The 13,850-nt window shown below is 42.6% G+C and overlaps 1 protein-coding gene across 2 annotated transcripts; it reads left to right on the top strand.

Annotated features, from left to right (window-relative positions):
- Positions 1-290: 290 nt before the first annotated feature.
- On the top strand, positions 291-13,821 carry LAS1L (LAS1 like ribosome biogenesis factor). 2 transcript variants are annotated; one of them, XM_058814041.1, is made up of 13 exons: positions 291-503; positions 1,125-1,250; positions 1,437-1,506; positions 2,633-2,714; positions 3,754-3,945; positions 5,140-5,186; positions 5,550-5,659; positions 5,984-6,069; positions 6,953-7,168; positions 8,388-8,523; positions 9,100-9,479; positions 10,409-10,550; positions 11,994-13,821. In XM_058814041.1, exons 1-13 carry the CDS (start codon positions 307-309, stop codon positions 12,082-12,084), a joined length of 1,875 nt encoding a protein of 624 aa, XP_058670024.1. In that variant the 5' UTR covers positions 291-306; the 3' UTR covers positions 12,085-13,821. The 2 variants fall into 2 exon arrangements, with proteins under 2 accessions (XP_058670024.1, XP_058670025.1); XM_058814042.1 differs by having other exon boundaries at positions 309-426.
- The last annotated feature ends 29 nt before the right edge of the window (positions 13,822-13,850 follow it).

The raw sequence follows: 13,850 nt of genomic DNA, 5'->3' as shown, positions 1-13,850 counted from the left end.
TGGACAACATTGTGGGGCACACGATGTGGCTGTTGGGGATGCTCCTGTGCTTTCTCGCAAGGCTTCCCTCGCTCTGATTCAGAACACCTCGCCGCCCCTCAGCTCCCCGCACGCACAAGGGGAGAACGCCCCGGCCCCGAGCCCTGGGGGCCGCAGAGGATGCAGGGCCAGCCCCGCCGCACCCCTGCAGCACCCGCGGGGCCGGGCTCGCCTCAGGCGGCCGCACCCAGGGCGGGCGGCGGGCGCGGGAAGCGGAAGCGGCGCGGGCAGGGCCGGAGAGGCGGAGCGAGGAGCGGCGCTGGCGGCATGGCGGCCCGCGCGGGCCCGGCCGGGCGCCGCGGCCAGCCCAGCTCGTCCCCGGCCCGCAAGCGGCTGAAGCCGCTGCGGACGGTGGTGGCGTGGAGGGGCCGTGCGGAGTGGGACCAGGTGATGGTGGGGCTGTACTGTGGGGACAGCCGGCTGCAGCAGGACGCGCTGGACCGCGTCTCGGCGTGGAAGAGCCGGTACGGGCCGCGCGCCGCGGGCGGGCAGCGATGCGGGGCTCGGGGCCGGCCCTGTGTCCCTGGAGCGGCCGCTCCGTGCTCTCGGCCCTGGCTGTGCCCGGCCCTTGCGGTCGTGGGCCCGGCCGAGGAGCCGAGCGCAGCTCCCCGTCGGAGCAGCTCCGCGGCCGGGGCTTGTGGGCAGGCCGGCGGTGCAGCACGGCTGGCGGCCCCGTCTTGTAGGGCTCCTGCATTGCGGGAGGCTCCGGGCACGCAGCTTATGCCAGGAGCACGGTGTCCCTGTGGGAGCAGGGGAGGCACAAGCCCTGCATGCCCGCAACTTCACGGGCTGATTTCCCTGGCATTGTGCATATCCATTGCCTCTGCTGCATCCGCCTAGGTAAAGCATCTTGTCTGTGTGCCTGGCATATCAGTAAATATTCACTTAACATGTGCTTAGGAGCAACCGTGTAACCACTCTGTTCCAATAGAACCCTTCTGGAAAGAGCCTTTGATGCTGTCTCAGCATACCATTTCTTAGGCTGTAATGTACCACAGAGCATAAAATGTAGTGGGGAAGCTGCTCTTTTTACAGGGTGAGTGTATTTGTGTGAATCTGCTTACCTGGTTTTCCTTTGCCTCCAGATACGGTCCAAAAATGCCTCTTGCAGTGGACTCCACGGCAGAACTGATTCGCTGCAAGGTCCTTGATTCATCTGGCAGATTGAAGTCACACGAGCTCATCCTGTCTTATGGGCTGGCCCTTGTAAGGTGAGGGTTCTCAAGACCCTTTTGCTTTTGAGAGAAACACCTGGACAGATGTCATTATTCCACTGAATTCACTTTGCATCTCTGGGGCCACAGGATTGTGTAGTACATGGGGAGTTTGTCTCAGGAGTTCCAAGTTTCTCTGCAGCTCTTGATAGTAATTTATTTTTTTCTGTAACCTCCATGTAGATTTGTCAACTTGATCACAGAAAGGAAACAGAAGACGGTCAGCATTCCTCTGAGACAATTAGCAAGAGAGGTAACTATTGAATAGGAGTTGCTTGATAATTTAGAGGTTATTAACAACACTGAGTGAATGAAATTGTGGGGTGGTCATCCTTTTGTAACCAAAATAATAGATATAGATGCTTGTTTATTCCAGCTGCAAAGTTTTAAACAGGTTTATTGCAACTGGATATAAAATTTGTTCTTTGAAGTCTCAATAAGAGTCACAAAGGCTGATGATCATTAAAGGTTTAGGAATCACATGTGATCAAAAGTCTTGATTTACATGTGTGTAGTCCCACTTGACGTACTGTCACACGTTTTGCTTTCTTGGCGACTGAGATAGGAAAAAGAGATAAATCTGTGGTTTATAAATCCTAGTCTTTGACAAGCAAGGCTATACGTAAAATCCATCACATTTGCAGGTATTTTCATTTCTTTTTCTTCAGGTGAGCTTTTCCACTCGTGTGGAGGAGGAAAGGTTCAAGCTGTAATTGTAGTAGCAGCACCAACTTGAGTCCTTTAACTGCCAGGTGCACTGAGCATCGTACCTGGGACTGAACAAGTTTTGACAGACAGTATTTGAGACTCTTCTGTATATGTTTGGGCCCCTGTGTGAGAATGATGAATTGATTTTTATTTTTTTTCCTGGGTTTTTGAGAAAAGTTCTGCTTCTCACTTTTTAAAACTGATCAAGCTTAAAAGCAAAGGTCCTGCATAGTTAAAGGTAGTTGTCCTCAGGAAAGCTGCAAAAAACTGCATGTAAATTACTGTGTAAATTTCGGTATTATATGTGGTATTATTTGTGTCTTTGATACATAGTTATCCAGAATAACTGGATAGAAGCAATTAAACTGTATTTAAATGGATGAGACAGTTACATTAGATTACATGTAGCACCTCTGTCTAAAAAGAAATCTCTTGTTGCATGTAATACTGAAGGATTTAAACCGTAAAATGCAAGTTTGTATGGATCCTAGGCCACAGGAGGAGTGGCATCAGAGAGCTGGGGCATCTTGGCTCACTCCTGAAGTGGGAAGCAGGGGAACTGCAGCACAGGAATGGCCAGGAAGGTGCTGTTCCCACCTGGTGGAGGCTCTGAGCAGCCGTGCAGGGCTGGTGCAGGGGAGCAGAGGGTCAGCTGCTGGCTGTTGTTGCAGGTGGACATCCCCGTGTGGGTCGTGGATCTCCGTCATGAGCTGACGCACGGGAAGCTGCCGCGCCTGGCCCTGTGCCGCAAGGGTGAGTGAGTGAGTGAGTGAGTGAGTGAGTGCCACCAGCAGCTGCCACTGGCAGGGGTGCCCTGAGGACATTGCCTGGGGTGGCAGTGCCAGAGCTGCAGGCCCCGAGGGGAGCACCCCTGCCTCCGTTTTGGGGTGGAAGAGTTGTGATATCAGACTCTGGGAGGATTTGCCACTGCCCTGTCAGGATAGCTGAGCCGTGTCCTGTGGTTCCTCACAGGGCAAATGTTCCGAGTTTGTCCTGTCCCTGAAAAAATTACTCGAAACAACAGCAGCTGGTTGCAACAGTTTGGTGCTTTTGCTTTTTTACAGCACAGGAAGTTCATCTTGGGGAAATAGGTAAAAGCTTTTTCTGATGGTTTAGTGATGTCTAAAACTCTTAAAAAGTCCCATTTAGGGAGAAATGTGGATACTCCAAGCCTGAGTGAATGACCAGCTCATAGCATTTGAAGAGACTCTGGAAATTTTGGGTTAAGGCTTGAGAATCCAGTTAAATAATCTTCAGCATGGTCCTTAGATTGAATTGGGAAAATGCTGATGAAAGTAAAGGCATTTCCTTTCCATTCTATTTCATGTATGCATAGTGTAGTCCCTGCACAAAAATAATTCTGTTATTGTTGTAGATGCTGTGTTGACCATGGTGATACTAAAGTATTGACTCATTCTCTCATCTGAATGCTACTGCAGGGACCTAGTTGCTGCTTAAATTTGACCTAGCTTGAGCAAGGTGCAGTGCCATAGCAGTGTCCAGTCAACTTTTCCCCCCCGCCAAAAAATATGATGGGTAGTTACCATGTCTGATACTGGATTGGGTTTTTTTTCTTCCTGGTTTATTTCTGGAGGTTTTGGTTTGGTTTTGGGGATTTTATTTGTTTGGGTTTTTTTAACTTGTTCACATTTTCATTAATGGAGTATTTTGTATTTTCATCAAATGATTAATAGCATTTATTTTCATAATTCAAGTTAGCAATATGCCACTTATTATTTTTTGCCATAACAAAGAAATCCTCCCTGAGCAGATGTTTTCTGTTCTCTGTTAGGTTGTGATGTTGTGCTGGAGTGGCTACGAAAGATGTATTGGAACCGTCAGCTGGGCAATAACTTGTGTGAGGAAGATGAGGATGAGGAAGAAGAGCAGGAAGAGGTGGAGGCAAATGCAGATTTGGATGGTGATGCATGGGAGATTCAAACCCCACAGCGTGAGGCCTGTCAGAAACACAAGGAATTCCATGGTAGGTGTTCCTAGAGCAACAGCAGACACAAGGACTGGATATGCTAAAGAAAGCAGATTAAATGTGTCATCTTCTAGCACAAAGAGAGACCTTCAGCTCAGATTTTGGGATTCCTCTTTGGGTCTTGGTGGATTCCTGGTGTTGACTAACTGGTTTGGTAGTATTTCTCCAAATTTTTAGCACTTTGTGAATAGCTGTAGTGCTGCTGCAATTGATGCAAAATGCAAGTCTACAGAATACAAATGTGCATCACAACATAAACTGCATATGGCAACAATTTCTTCCTGCACTGATCTAGGAATTTGGTTTTCAGCTGTCTGGGTTTATCCAACTTATCTGTCTTTGGCTACTGTGAAGCCCCAAAGCAGATAGCCTCCAAGAAACAATGAGTTAAAACATAGAATGTGAGGCATTTGAAGAAGACATAATATTAGGAAACACATAGAGCAATTAATCAGCTAAAGCATGAAACACAAGGACAGGAAGGAGATAGGGATAGGGGGAACTGATGGGCTAAGCATGTTCAGGGCCAACAATGTCAAACTGACCCTAAGAACTCTGCCAAGCTATAGAGACCAAGCCAAGTACACCGGGAATTAACCAAATTAGGAAAGAGGTTCAAAAGTTTAAAGAGGAAGACTCATCGGAAAGACCCCGTCTATGATGAAGGCAACAGGAACGACCACCTGAGAATTCCCCAAAAGAGATGTCTCCACCTACGCTCCGCCCACGCTCCGCCTACACCACGCCCCATATGAATATGCATGATTATGTATCTGATCTGATGTAATCCTATACACAAAATTGTATATAAGGCTTGCTTTTGCTATGTGAACTCAGAAATCCATTTTCGTGATTTCTCCGACGCGTCGTAATAAAATACCTCCTGCTTATCTGACTTAGGCTGAGTCTCTTAAGCAGTTATTTTCGCCTTTTGGGGCAAAATTCGGCATCAACTGTTAGTGATAAAATATGGAAATTGTAGTTCAACCCCACTTGAGAAAATTCATGTTGCTGGAGAAGTCTGGAAGTTTTGGGAGCCTTCAGTGTGTTGCCTCAACAGAATTGCTGGCTTCATTTGACTGATGCCTTCCTTGAGTGTAAATTTAGCAAAACTAAGCAGCTTCCTTAGATACAAAATTCCCTCACATAGTTGATCTTCTGCTTAAATGATATATTTATGTTTATTTCTAGAAAAAGTCAGAGATGTTCTGCTCTCTTACAAGAATGAGCAATTCCGGGTAAGTGCACTCTGATGATGAGCACTTTGGTTAATTCTTTCTTGGGCAACATGTTTTCCTTGTTGTCTTAGTTCTTTGCTCAGGCTGGTCTGCTGGTGTTGTCATACATGGCTTGTCAAAGGAAAACTTCACTACAGAGAACAAGTAATTTGAGCTCTGACAGTTCCTGTTGTGGACACTTTGTTCAGGTTTATAAAGATGATCTGTGCTTATTGGAGATTCCAAGACAGGGGAACATTTGTGAACTTTTTCAGGTGCTGGTGGTGAAGTACAGGTGGCATGTGCATCTTCTTGTCATAGCAATAATGTCTTTGTGATGTGAGTGTATTTTCTGTTCATGCTTGATTTTTTTCCTTCACTCAGGTTATGCAGGCTATGCCATCTCTTTCAAAGTCTCGAGAATTGTGGTCTGATTCCTCTTCAGAATTGGACTGGATTTTGGCTCAGATCAAAGACCTGATGCAGGAAAACAGGTATGTCTCTGATAAAGAACTGAGATGGAAGATATGGTGCTGAACTGGGCTGTAGACCTATGAAATTTCATAGTGTCATGTAGCTGATCATGGAGAAAGCAGTTAGTCAATTTCTTCAGCATCTTATATATATATATATACAAATATAAATATATATGCCATAGAAAAACAGCATTACCAGGTCTCTCAAACAAAATATTCTCCATTCCCTCCTCACAGTTCCAGGTGTTGGGCAGTCAGACTTGTTTCAGAACTGGGGCAAGTGGTGTTTTGATACAGGAAGGAATAAGTGGCAGTAATAAGTTTATAAACTCTCTGCTCTAGGGCAGCAGTGGCTGAAGCTCTCCTCAGTGATGGCTTTCTCATCCCAAAGATGGATTGTCTGAAGATGCTGAATATCAAGTATGAAGGTGAGTGCTTTATGCATCACCCAAGTAGAAAATGCATAGCTAGTGTTATGACAAAGTCTGTTCTTTTTTTCTCATTTTATTGGAATCTCTAATTGGCTGCATATTTTTGTATGTCTGGGTCCTTCAACATCTTTTGCCCTGTTCTCCAGACCCTCTTAGGGCCATGCTTAGTTACTGCTTTTGCATAAACCTCTTGGGATGAAAGGATAGCTCTTCAGCACTGAATATCAAAACATCTTTTAAAGCTTGCATCTACCCTTTTCTGCAATAGTTGCTGATTTCAGGAGTGTTTCTCTTCTACACTGAAGATTTGAAGCAAATCAAAATGGATGAGGTTTTTTGAGCCTCATTCACCAGCTGCATTTATTTCCAAGCTGCTGCCCATATGTGTGGAGTTGCATTTGTTGTTTGCAGGAGAACTAGGCACCTAGAGAATGAAAATAAATAACTTCCCTATTTCACAGCCAAAGAACTTTCTTGGAAAGTTTCTCAAATTTCCATCACTATATAACAGTAGAGAAATTTAAAAGCTTTTTCATTTTTTTGTTGCTTTGCTCAATGAACTTTCTCTTTGCAGTATATTTTTTAGATAGAGTAGCTTTTAATTATGTTTGAAATAAGCTGAAATTGGAAAGGGATTGACAAAACAGATCTTTCTGTGTTAATAATTTCTTTGTGCTAATTATCAAATTGCTACTTATTTTACTTCCCTAGCATAAGAAAAATAATAGTTTCAGTGAGGACTTTAGGAAATATCCTGGAATCTGTGATCTGAGAACAAACCTCTTTAGTCTGGAGCAAGTGTCACACCTGTATTTCATAAATACATTACAAAGCACCAATTTCTGTCTTGGCTGATTTGGTTTTTTTCTTCTCATTGCAGCAAATAAAGAGGTATGGCAATTCAAAATCCCCCCAGCATTTTACTGCTTTTGGCAGCCTTTGCTGTCAAGCCTCCTTTCACGAAGTTTTACACAGATCCTAATAGAGAAAATGTTTATAGAGCTGAAGGAATGTTCTGACTCTTCAGAACTCCGGCCTCAGTTCTTGATCAACTGGATTTCTGAGTTGCTGACTGGCATTGCCAAAGTAAATGCTGGTGAGTGTGTCTGCAATTTCTGTGTTTAAAAAAGCATAAGAGTTTCTTCTGTACTGTGTAAAACTATCCTAGTAAAGTGGTGGGACCTTTATACATAAAGTGCAGTAGCATAATTAGTGCATTTTGTCATGTGAACGTAAAGCTTTTATTGTTGCATTTCTTAGACTTTTCACCTGCAGCTTGTGCATATCATGTATTTCTTAGCAAAAATTTGAAATTGTTATTGATAAGTTTGCTGCAGCCTCCTCAGTATAAGAAAAGCAAATCTCTCACAGGAAGGACCAAGCCATTAAGTGCTAATTTCTCCAGATATCAATACTTGTAGGAAATAACATCCTTATTTGCTATCTGCTACTGTTATTTGTGGTGTGTTATGAGATCCCTGTTTCCAGTTCTTTTCTCCCTTAACAGAAGCCTGCCTTTATAAGATATTAAATAGTGTTGCTGTCCTTTATTGATCCTATCATGGGATTTTTATGCCTTCTGAACTTACACACATGTAATAAGTAATATTTTGTTTTCAGTTCCTGACTCTTTAGAACTGTTAAAATTGGCAGACCTTATGTTTCATTTCAGAGATGGGCACTGAAGGGCCTTAATTATTCAGTGTCACAGGTTTCTGCTAACAGGGTTTTTATACTGTGACATTGTGTATCCTTGCAGAGGTTTGCACCCCTTAATTTTGGTGCCTTTTCTATCCTCTCCTGATCTGGCTCAGAGATTTTGCTCTGGTCTGCACAAAGATTTTGGCAGTATCTCAGGCAGTCATAGGTTATATTTGGTGCTTTCAGTCAGTGCTGAGCATATCTGTGATGTACCAAGATCCCTGAATGCTGCTGCTTCCCAGCTGCTAAATCTACTGTTTGCAGAGCTATCTGGAATGATTCTGGGTCCCAGATGCAGTACCCTGCATTTATTTGGGATAATATTGTTCAAAAACATTTTGTGACTTTCCTGTCTGTTGTGACATGCACAGGGCCAGCTTGGGAATGTCTGCACTGCTTTGTGCTCAGGTCTGGTGGAGCTACCTGAGCTGTCCAGGTGTTGTCAAGTCCTTTATAACAACCTTGATGTTGTATTTGGTTGGCACATCTGGATGTGCACTTGGGTTAAAATGACAGCTTATTTGAGGATGGGTTCCAGTAAAAATGCAGAGGGATGAAGGGTATATTTTTGATGAGTTTTGAATACCCTGTTGTTTTCATTATCTTCTTTCAAGGGAAGAAAAAACAACAATGCAACAAGCAGGTGTCTGTGAAGGAGCTGTTCCTCCATAAAGTTCCTTTGCAGTGGATAAGACTGACTGACTGTTGCTTGCAAGCTCCCTGCTGGGCCACCCCACATCTTCTTCAGCTGTAAGTGTGATGCTGTGACCTAGAAAAGGGACAGCAAACAGTGCTCTGTGACACCTTTGGGTCCCTACTGATATGCTGAGCTATAGCTGCATTCCCTTGCTTTTCTTTGCCTCTTGTAGAAATTGTAACAGGTGCATATAAAGCCATGCTTGCTGCTATTCACCTCCCCATTGATTGCACACACAGAGAAGGAAAATAATTTTAAAGGATTGCACCTTCCAAATGAAAGCAGAAGTTACCTGGGGAGGTATTTAAAGAAGCAGCCTGTTCAGAAGCAAAGTGACTTGGTAGAGATGTGACCTTATCTGGGTGATAGGAATTTACCACAGCTCCTAACTTGTATACAAGAAAACAGTAAAGCAGTAATTCAGTTAGGAGTATTCCAAGTCCTTAATTTTAATCACTAAGATTGAGTGTTCCAGCATCCACTGACCAGGGAATAATATTTTGCCTGTTAGATGAGTTATGTGAGGCAGCTGTTCTAGAGAAAACAAACAATTTTGGAGGCAAAAAAGCCTCCAGATGAAGATTTACCAACCCTTTTAAGACTTTTCCATTGCCCTTTTTCCTCTCTAGGATCCTCACCATCATGAGACCTCGCTTGCCACGTTCCTCTCGGAAGAACCTGCTCTACCTTGCTTCCATTTACACAGAAGGAGGGGCCCCTCTGTCCAGTCCAGGCCTCTCTTCAGATGGCAGTGAACAGCCAATTTATACTATTGAGAGCTTACAGTGGAGAGCCAGGCAAGAAAATCAGGTTAAAAATCAAGGGCAGACTGTAGAGAAACAAGAAGATGTGCCAGAGAGAGACAATGGTGTGGAGGAAGTGGAAGAGGAGGAAGAAGAGATGGTGACTGAAGCAAATGCTCTGGAAGGACTTGCTGATTCTGGTACCATGGTGGCCATTGCTGAGAAAAGGGCAGCACTGCAAGGGTCTGCCTGGCAGATCACTGCAGGTAAAAAGTGACTCTCAGACCATCTTCATCACTGACAAATGTTAATTGAAGTGCAAACACATCCCAGCCCTCTGGGGCTGCCACAATTAAACTGTGCTTCAGAGTCATCTAAATGCCAAATTACTGGAAAATGTGGGTTTTCCAGTGTTTTGTTTATATTCAGGAGTCATTTCACTTAAGCTCATAAAACACTGTGAGTGTATTTTCCAGGAGCATGCTATTACTGTCTTATTTATTTTTTTATGAAGCTTTTCCAAACTGTTTCAAATTTCAGTGTATCCAGCTGATGGGTCAGCCTATATGCCAGCTGAGAATGGTGAAGAAAATATGGATTCTTGGACTTCTGTGGGTCAGACTTGGGGGGATTTGAAAACACAATTTGTCTGTGAACCTAAGTTCCATGCTCTGGGAAAATGGTTGTTGTGACATAGTGGCAAACAAAGGAGCAAGACAGGGTTTTGGAAGGAATAAACATCATGTCCAGTGTTTTGTTAGCTTTGTTACAGTAGCTGTACTTTCTCATTGGGGTTGGAGGTCTCTGTAGCTAAGAATTTCTGAGTCATGGAGGGACTCAGACACAGGAGGAGGAAGTTGGTGGAGAGGAGTTGGAGTCAAAATGACATTTAAAGGAAAAAAAGCAGCCACTAGAAAACTGAACTGTTGTACTTCATTCAGTGGGAAATTTTCTCAAGTAAAAAAAGAAAAAAAAAAAGAGACATTTTAAATATGCTGATGTGGACAGCTTGTTAGAACTGGATGTTTTGAGAACAGAAGGAAAATTGTCTTCTGCTTCTGTGACATTGGGCAGATCATTTGCTGAATGGCTGAGTTGCAGGGGGCAGTATTTGTGGACTGGGAGAGAGTGATCTTGTGTTTCAAAAATCTCTTTGGGAAACTCAGACCTCTTGTTTTGTACTGTTTTTATCTAGATGAAGTACGATGGAAGGACTTTCCTCTTGGGAAACTCCCAGGTCAGACAGATGACCCTGATGGTCTCATGTTGGATAATTATTCTATGATGTCCCTGCTTGATCAACCAGTGAGGGAGGAGTGGAAGCCTCTCAGTACAAAGTGAGTAATGGTGTGGGTGGGACTTTGCCTCTGAACCATGAAATGCATTTCTCTCTCTGTGCCTTTTGCCATGTGAAAAATTAGGGCTGAGATTTCCTTTTTACTTCTATTTAAATAGTTTGCCCCAAATATCTACTATTGTCTCTAAACCTAACCCTGCTGATATCCTTTGAGCACACCATCTTCTGATATTGCTATCTTCACTCCTGCTGCTCTTTTTTAAAGAAACCATTGAAAGCATTATGAAATACTGCTGTTTAGCAGGTATCAGCACAGCCCCAGCAGGCTTGAAAATTGAAGTTTCTATTACCTGGGGCTTTGATCTTCAATATGTTGGCAGTGCCCAGTGATCTTTTAGAGCTGTAATTAGTAATTCAGAGCAGCAGATCTGATTTCAGTAAAGAAACACAGATTGTTCTGGAATTAACAGGGGCATTCTATAAAGCTTTAGTCAGATCACCTTTGTTACTAAATGAAGCTCATTGGAGATGTTTTAATAGGGTCATTATTTCACACTTTGAAGTCAGAGGAACTTGAATGCTGTAAGCTGTCAAATCAGTTTCACCGCATACATATTAACCCATCTCCTGTTATTTTAATCCAAGGGATGCTTCAGAATGTAAATGAATTGTAGTTATTTTCCTTAACACTTGGTTGACAACCTTCTAATCACTGATTCCTTTCTGTGCTTGGTGGGCCCAATCTGGTAGCAATGTGAAGGACTGAGAATCATGCAGCCTGGGGTATTTCACTGAAAAAATCTTGCACATATTCATATTTTCACATATTCAGAGTTATGTTCAGATCCCTGGCATCAAATTGTTGACCTTCTCTTATCACTAACATCCTGTTCCTTTGGGGGAAGGTGCCCTAGATTGCATTTTGAAATATGATTTAGTAATGGTAAGGACTGATAGTATATTAGTTCTAAAAAGCTACAAGCCAAATTTGTAAATTTCAGGCTGTTTTTTGAACAATGTGTCATGCAACTGATATTACTAGAAAATACTCATGTAGAAAATGAGAAGGCAAGTACCAGGCCAAAAGTAACATGTGTTTGTTTCTGCACCTCTTTGTGTGGGGAAAGGGGCAGACAGTTTGTTCCACTCAATTACAGCCTGGCAGGATGCCAAGGAAAAAAAAATCTTAGAAAGAAACATGAGGAAAACCTGTTGCTACCACAAATAGAAAGGAGCAGAACCTAATTTATTCCTGTAGCTGTGCCTGGAAACAGTCCAGGTTTCATCAGGAGTGCTACAATGGCAGCTTGTTCATTACTCTTATTTCCCTTGCATAGCAGTTCCTCCACTTGCCAAAGGACATGTGGTGTTAGAAAGGTGGTCTGGCTTCCCCGAGGCAAAAGGAAGATTTTCTTGACTGCTTACATTTTCTTCTGTGTAGAAACCAGCCCATTGCTAATGTGCTTTATTCTCCTCCTCACAGCTCTGCAGAATTGAATATTCCCATGACAGGAGGATTGTTATGGACCCAGAATGACTTCCATAAAATAAAAAGTGGCCTTCAACTTTTCTGAGACAGCAGCAGAGAGCTCTGTGACTTTTAGTATTGCACAAGTGGCATGGAAGACCTAGTAATGATGGTGGGAAAACAGTCACTCCAGGAGAAGTTGTTGCTGTGATTTATTGATTTTTACCATGTAAAATCAATGTTTTATAAAGGTCTTGTGCTTTTAGTTGCATGTACAGTGACCATTGTCTTGCTTAACCAGTTAAAGTTTGCCAAATAGAGTTAAGAGTATTTTGGAATCCCTCCATGTTCCTTACCTTTTTCATAAATAAATACAACTGACTGGAGGCAAACCTTGCTCCTGGCTGCTGTTTCTCAGTTTTCACTCTGGAAAGTGTCCTCTGGCCCAATAGTGAGACTGTTGATTGATCCATTCTTATTTCATTGATGCTGATACTGTCCTGGAGGAGTGATTGTGCCAGGATAAGATTGTGCTACAGTTTTCACCTGTCTAGGATTTCACATGAAGCTTCAGGGATCAATCCTAGCTAGAGCATGGCTGAATGTGATATGTAAAATAATTTTGAAATGTTTTTGTCACGATGTTTTTTCAAGTGATAGTCTTGAAGCCACTACTCTCTTTTTGATTGAAGTGTTTTGCTTCATGTTACTTCTGTTCATGATTTTGCTGATATTCATAACCAATACTGTGGTGTTTGCTGAGAGCTGGTGTGATCACTGCAGAAAAGGACTGAACAAGTAACTTGCTGCAGAGTTGTTGAGAAAAATGGCTTCCAGATAGCTTTTCCTAAATTCAGTTTTCTTTACCTGTATTATTGGAATTTAAGAGGCTTCTGCAGATACCTGTCAAAACCCCCAGGAGTTTAAGTGTATATTTATTGCATGACTCCTCAGTAAGAATTTTTTTAAGTGCATCTGCTAGAGGCTAAAACAGAGGCTTTCTCTGAGTCCTAGTAATTTTTGGGTTTTACTAAGCAGAAGGAATAACACATCAAGGGAAGGGATACAAAAAGGGACATAGGACATACAACTTTAGCAGCACATTGCATAGGGTTGAAATGCATGTTTAGAACAGCAGCTTCATGGATACTTTGCACTGGCTCTCAAGTAAAGGCTTAGCTAGATGGCCAGAATGTAAATATTATGTTTTTATTCCTTCTTCTCTAGTTTTTTGTTTTCCTGCTCTACTGCAATTGGTTGTTACTACACATCCAAAAATGGAACATACATTCCATATTTCCTTCTATAAAAGCAAGCAGTGCCAATGCAAAAGGAAATAAGCTTTCTGTTTTGAGGGATTTTTCATGGAAGCTCTTCTCCTTTCAAGTATTTTTAGAAATGCTTCTTTTACCCAGTAGTTAATTAGGCTTATTTAGGAAATTCTGAGTGAAAGGGATTTGTTCCTTTATTACTGCATTTAGCTGAGTATGAAATTACTTAAATTACTGTATTTTCTATTGCAAACAAGCATAACAGTTCAAATAAGGATGTGCTGGCACATACTGTGCCATCTGCAACATTTTTTTACTCATTGGAGAAAGTGCATTTGGTGGGTAAAATCATGTGCTGCTACATCTACTACTACAAGACCTTGATCAGCTGTAGTTACTGCTTTGTGTATCTGCCATTACCCCACCCAAAGAATTTGGGAGTTTTTCAGTCAATCAGCTAAAAAAACCCCAAGAAATAACTTGGACAGACTGCAACAGTTGTTTTGAGCAAAAAAGCTTTTTGGGGGTCTTGTCTAAAGAGGGTTGAAAAATAAAAAGCTAAAAACAAATAATCCAATGGCTCTCAGTTTTATTAAATAAG

This window comes from Ammospiza caudacuta, chromosome 14 (assembly GCF_027887145.1).
Source record: "Ammospiza caudacuta isolate bAmmCau1 chromosome 14, bAmmCau1.pri, whole genome shotgun sequence".
In the NCBI taxonomy this organism is placed as follows: Eukaryota; Metazoa; Chordata; class Aves; order Passeriformes; family Passerellidae; genus Ammospiza; species Ammospiza caudacuta.
The sequence above is the reverse complement of the archived record's forward strand: the minus strand, read 5'-3'. Positions and strand labels throughout refer to the sequence as shown.

What these genes read in the sequence shown, in the direction of transcription:
- LAS1L (XM_058814041.1), top strand. Translation starts at nt 307, where the DNA reads ATGGCGGCCCGCGCGGGCCCGGCCGGGCGCCGCGGCCAGCCCAGCTCG. An exon ending in GAAACACAAGGAATTCCATG is followed by an intron (nt 3,946 to 5,139) that starts GTAGGTGTTCCT and finishes GTTTATTTCTAG; the next exon opens with AAAAAGTCAGAGATGTTCTG. An exon ending in GCTGAATATCAAGTATGAAG is followed by an intron (nt 6,070 to 6,952) that starts GTGAGTGCTTTA and finishes TTCTCATTGCAG; the next exon opens with CAAATAAAGAGGTATGGCAA.